The sequence below is a fragment of the Chlorocebus sabaeus genome, chromosome 7 (genome assembly GCF_047675955.1).
Source record: "Chlorocebus sabaeus isolate Y175 chromosome 7, mChlSab1.0.hap1, whole genome shotgun sequence".
Taxonomy (NCBI): domain Eukaryota; kingdom Metazoa; phylum Chordata; class Mammalia; order Primates; family Cercopithecidae; genus Chlorocebus; species Chlorocebus sabaeus.
The window spans coordinates 28,113,973-28,119,972 of record NC_132910.1 but is presented as its reverse complement, the minus strand read 5'-3'; the positions used below and the strand labels follow the sequence as shown (position 1 = coordinate 28,119,972).

The 6,000-nt window shown below is 40.2% G+C and overlaps 1 protein-coding gene across 4 annotated transcripts in view; it reads right to left on the bottom strand.

The window, feature by feature from the left end:
• Positions 1-457: 457 nt before the first annotated feature.
• SHROOM3 (shroom family member 3) overlaps positions 458-6,000 on the bottom strand; it is a 345,976-nt gene continuing 340,433 nt past the window's right edge. For all 4 annotated transcript variants that reach the window (XM_073017420.1, XM_037988966.2, XM_007998951.3 and 1 more), the window contains one exon: positions 458-1,436. In XM_073017420.1, the coding sequence (XP_072873521.1) occupies positions 1,068-1,436 (369 nt within the window). In that variant the 3' untranslated portion in view covers positions 458-1,067. The remainder of the gene's footprint in view (positions 1,437-6,000) is intronic.

Genomic DNA, 6,000 nt, shown 5'->3' with positions numbered 1-6,000 from the left:
AAAATCAGTCTTCACAGGTTAAGGAGGGAGTTCTTAATCAAAGTGTGGTTGACAGGTTTGACATTTTAGAAAACTTTTTTTTTTAAAGCATCATGAAAACAGTCTCAATAAACAGGCTGTGTTTAGCCCAAATCTTGTTCAGGAGAACAGCATGGGTTCCGTTTTGAATTTTGTTGGATTCTGGATGTCCTCCTCCTATGATATACGTCTGAGAGTTGTTGTCTTTCTTAATACAATTTAGCTTTGTTTCCCCACCAGTGATAATGACATGAAGCACTAGGAAATGATGCAATAACCGCAGTGCATGAGGCCTTCCTCCTGGGGAAGGTGTGATGCAGGAAAAGAGCAGGGGAACAGGACTCCCCCATACTCGGTCCAGTGGAAGTGCAGAATGCCTGCTTGTGTTTGTAAAAATAAGACAGGAATGTTAAGAAAAAGTCTTCACGCTCAACGTGACTATCTTTGGAATTCATTTCATTAAGGTTTTCACAAAATACAAAGCTCAAACGTAATCGTCTACGTCCACCACAAAACAGAATCAAATAAGTGGTTAGCACAACAAACATAATGATCTTTTCCATTTTAAAAAATATAAATAACAATGTTCAAGGTTTTACAGTTTTCTTAGTGTGTGTCTTTTTAAGGCTTTATGCAGACCCTTCATTAATGGTACTTGTACCCTGCCATCAGGATACACTGCCCACCAGCAAGGAAGGCCACTGTGGATACATTCCTGAGGGGGACACACACTGATCCATGTTGCCTCAGCCTGTTAAAAACTAAATGATCAAACACCCTCCAATCAGTTCTCAGTTTCAATAACTTTCTTTCTACTGCAAAGTAATAATAGAAAGGGGTACGTGTCCAGCAGCATTCGAGCTCTCAGAAGATCAATCAGGAAGGGCAAGAAGGAAAAAGGCTTCCTCCTGGAGATAATTTTTTTCCTTTCATCCAGAACAAACACCAGTAACCCAGATAGTTCAAACAGTAGTTTGTACTGAAACATTTTTCAGATTAAATAGTGTTGAGAGAAACAGTGATCTTTTGGTTGGGTATTTTAGAAGAGGTTAAAGCGGAGAGGTTAATGTTGGGAAAACACCACTGAAAGTACAGCCCCCAGCAGGAGTGGGCTCACTCGTGAGGTTTGGGGGCAGAGCCAGGGCCCCAGCCTTGGGAATGAAATCTGAGGGCAGGCTCTCCAGCAGACACTTGACCTGCTCCTGACCCAGCTTGATCTTGTCGTCCAGTTTCCGTTGCTCGATGAGGAGCGTGGACTTCATTTTCACGAAGTGCTGGTAGTCCTGGAGCTGCTCCTCTGAAAGGTAATTGGCCAGGATGCCCAGCACTATCCGCTCCCTGCGATCCAGGTTCTCCTTCAGCTCCCGGGCGTCCTCATGCTGACCAGCCAGGATCTTCCTTTTCTCGTAGAGAGAGCTCTGCCAGGGAAAATCAGACAGATCAATGAGGGCCAGGGAAAAGGAGAAAAGAGCCAGACTCCCTGCAAGGACACCTCTGACAGAAGTGGGAAATATCTAAGCTCTAATCCTATTGTCACTCCTAAGTAAGGAGGCTAACTTTTTGAAAATCAGCTTATTATCCTTATATTACATATTACAGCATTCTCTAGTTTATAACATCATAGGGTAGCTTCAGTTTGAGAGGTGTTACATTAAATTGGGGATAAAATTGCTTTTGGATTCTTGACTTTAAAAACCAATAATCAGCTGGGCATGGTGGTTCACGCCTGAAATTACAGCACTTTGGGAGGCTGGGACGGGTGAATCACTTGAGGCCAGGAGTTCAAAACCAGCCTGGCCAACAAGGTGAAACCTCGTCTCTACTAAAAATACAAAAATCAGCCAGGCATGGTGGTGCATGCCTGTAGTACCAGCTACTTGAGAGGCTGAGGCATGAGAATTGCTTGAACCCAGGAGGCGGAGGTTGCAGTGAGCCGAGATTATGCCACTGCACTCCAGCCTGGGTGACAGAGTGAGACTCTGTCTCAAAAACAAACAAACAAAAAAAAACCCAAAAAAATCACGGTACCTTGAGTATATACACTAATATGGTGGTTCTCAAGGTGTGGTTGCTGGACCAGCAGCAGTGGCATCACCTGGGAAATTGTTAGAAATGCAAGGATTCAGGCCCTCTTCCACCTCCTGAATAAAAAACTCTGGAGGGGAGGCCCAGTAACCTGTTTTAACAAGGCTTCCAGATGATTCTTTTGGGGCTAAAGTTTGAGAACCTCTCCCTAATTCATAATAACAATGAGATCATCATATTTCCCATCTCTAAAGAAGTCAGTTTCCATTTTTTCAGTTCTCTTTTGCAGGCCTCTGAATCTAAAATGAGAGAAATTCTGTTGAACAATGATGGCAATGTCATACTCTAAGAGTTTCTTATGCTTCTCTGTGATATTGTAGCATACGTTATCTTTATGTGGTTCTCTGTCCAACATGCTGACACATAATATCATTTTTAAATTCAAAAGAATTTATATTTAATCATTCAGACATTTTAGGCAAAGTAATTGAGGAGACAAACCCACAGCCAACATTATACTGAACAAGGAAAAGTTGAAAGCATTCCCCCTGAGAACCGGAACAAGACAAGGATGCTCACTTTCACCACTGCTATTCAACATTGTACTAAAAGTTCTAGCCAGAGCAGTCAGGCAAGAGAAAGAAATGGCATCCAAATTGGTAAAGAGGAAGTCAAACTGTTGCTGTTTGCCAGTGATAGGATCCTATACCTAGAAAACCCTAAAGACCATCCAAAAAGCTCCTACATCTAATAAATGAATTCAGTAAAGTCTCAGGATACAAAATCAACGTACACAAATAAGTAGCACTGCTATATACCAACAGCGACCAAGCTGAGAATAAAATCAAGAACTCAACCCAACCACTTTTACAATAGCTGCAAAAAAATAAAATACTTAGAAATATACCTAATCCAGGAGGTTAAAGACCTCTGCAAGGAAAACTATAAAACACTGAAAGAAATCATAGATGACACACACAAATGGAAACATACCCTGTGCTCGTGGATGGGTAGAATCAATATTGTGAAAATGACCATACTGTCAAAAGCAATCTGCAAATTCAATGCAATTCCCATCAAAATACCACCATCATTCTTAAAGAACTAGAAAAAACAATCCTAAAATTCATATGGAACCAAAAAAGAGCCCACGTAGCCAAAGCAAGACTAAGCAAAAAGAACAAATCTGGAGGCATCACATTACCCAACTTCAAACTATGCTACAAGGCCATAGTCACCAAAACAGCATGGTATTAGTGTAAAAACAGGCATATAGACCAATGCAACAGCATAGAGAACCCAGAAATAAAGCCAAATACTTACAGCCAACTGATCTTCGACAAAGCAAACAAAAACAAAGGGAAGAAAGGACACCCTATTCAACAAAGGGTGCTGGAATAATTGGTAAGCCACATGTAGATGAAGGAAAGTAGATCCTCATCTCTCACCTTAAACAAAACTCTACTCAAGATGGATCAAAGACTTAAATCTAAGACCTAAAACCATAAAAATTCTAGAAGATAACATCAGAAAAAACACTTCTAGACATTGGCTTAGGCAAAGAGTTCATGACTAAGAATCCAAAAGGGAATGCAACAAAAATGAAGATAAATAGATGGGACTTAATTAAACTAAAGAGCTTTTGCACAGCAAAATAAAGCAGAGTAAACAGACAACCCACAGAGTGGGAGAAAATCTTTGCAAGCTATGTGTCCAACAGAGAACTAATATCCAGAATCTACAAATAAATCAGCAAGAAAAAATCCCATCAAAAAGTGGGCAAAGGACATTAATAGACAATTCTCAAGATGGACAAATGGTCAACAAACATTTGAAAAACTGCTCAACATCTCTATCAGGGAAATGCAAATCAAAACCACAATGCGATACCACCTTACTCCTGCAAGAATGGCCATAATCAGAAATACATGTTGGCATGGAGGTGGTGAAAAGCGAACACTTTTACACTGCTGGTGGGAATGTAAACTAGCACAACCACTATGGAAAACAGTATGGCGATTCCTTAAAGAACTAAAAGTATATCTACCATTTGATCCTGCAATCCCATTACTGGGTTATCTATCCAGAGGAAAGAAGTAATTATATGGAAAACACACTTGCACACCCATGTTTATAGCAGGACATTTTGCAACTGCAAAAAAGGGAACCGGCCCAAATGCCCATCAATTAATAAGTGGATAAAGAAAATGTGGTACGTGTTTATGTGTGTGTGTGTGTGTGTGTGTGTATATAGAGTATGTGTATATATGTGTATATATATTCTTTATTTTCTTTATTTTTTATTTATATATGTTCTCAGTTTTCAGTGGGCTAAGCTATTGAGGATGCAAAAGCATAAGAAGGGTACAAAGGACTTTGGGGACTCAGTGGGAAGGGTGGGAGGTGGGTGATGGATAAAAGACTACACATCGGGTACAGTGTACACTGCTTGGGTGATGGATGCACCAAAATCGCAGAAATCACCACTAAGAATTTATCAATGTAACAAAACACCACCTGTTCCCCCAAAACCTACTGAAATTTAAAAAAAAGTGCAGAAAATTAAAATAAAAATCAAGAAATAGAATCACTTAATTATACCTCAATATAAATAGCTTATGTAGAGTTATCAAAGGCTCATGTGTCTTTGCCCTAAATCCCCCTAAACTAGCCTGTCACATCTTACATAATAATGCCTGGGGGAAAAGTGAACAATTAAGGCTTATTGGCATAAGTTTCCTTTCCCTAAGCAGAAAAACATACCTTAAAAAAAAAAAAAAACCCTGAGGGACTGAATTTGAATGAAGATGCCTTTCAAAGTACCATAGAGATATGTTTAAAAATTGAGAATTTTTTCATCACCTACCTTAAAAAATATATAAAATATTTTAGACATCAGTAATGTATAGAGAATGCCCATCACTCTGTATACCTATCATTAATGGTGCCAAATCTTAATATGAACACTTTTTTCATATTTGCTTCAGATTAAATTTTTTAAGAGATTCAGTTGAAGCCTTATAGATACTCCTCCCCCATTCGGGTCTTTACTACTCCTCATTGGATAACTATTTTTCTTCCTTTTCTCATTTCTACTTATAGTTTTAGTTAACCAATACTGCTGTAGTATTTTTCAGGTGAGCAAACTTACTTGTATTTAAGAGTGGAGGCATGCATGTAAGTGTTGAATTTAATTCGGTTCTAGAACAATTTATCTTGCCGTAACTAGAAACTTCTCTAGTCTTTCTTATCTCAGATATCTAGAGCATTCATCCAGGTGGCCCAATAGGAAACTTGGAATTATTTTCTGCTCTACCCTTCCCCTCATCTAACATGCCCCTTGCTAATCCAAATTCATTCTTTAATTTATTCCCTCTTCTCTATCCCCAGGACAATTGTCTACATCAATAGCATAAACCCTCCTTGTCTAGACTATTACAATGAGCCTCCCAACTGTTATTTTAACATCAATCTTGCCCCTCCCCAGGCTGACTAAGTCACGAAAGTTAGTTCATGACTCTTCCCGACCTACAGGCTGAAGTCTAAAGTCTAGGGTATGACTGCAGTAAGGTCTTTGTGATGATTTTCTGTGCTGGATATTGTGTCTGCCTCTCCAGGTCCGCTCTCCTCTGCCTTGTGCTGAGGGAATCTGAACTCTAGGGGTTGCATCCACTGGGCTCCCTTGCTGTCTGGATTTGACCACAGGGAGTGATGGAAAAGACTGGAGAGTGCAAAAAGAAATTGTGGCATGTATCCCTGGTTGCCTCTGTGCCAGGCTTCGAGTTAGTGGCAGTTGCATTCTTTCACCAGGGCCTCAGTGCTATAGGGCAGCTACAGCTATGGTTCTGATCAGGGCTCCCTTCCCCTTGCTCCTTCAGAAAGAGGCCGATAATGGCTTTGCTGCTGATGCTAGCTCTGGGTGAGAGACAAGGGGAGGAGCCCTCATTACCCTTTCCT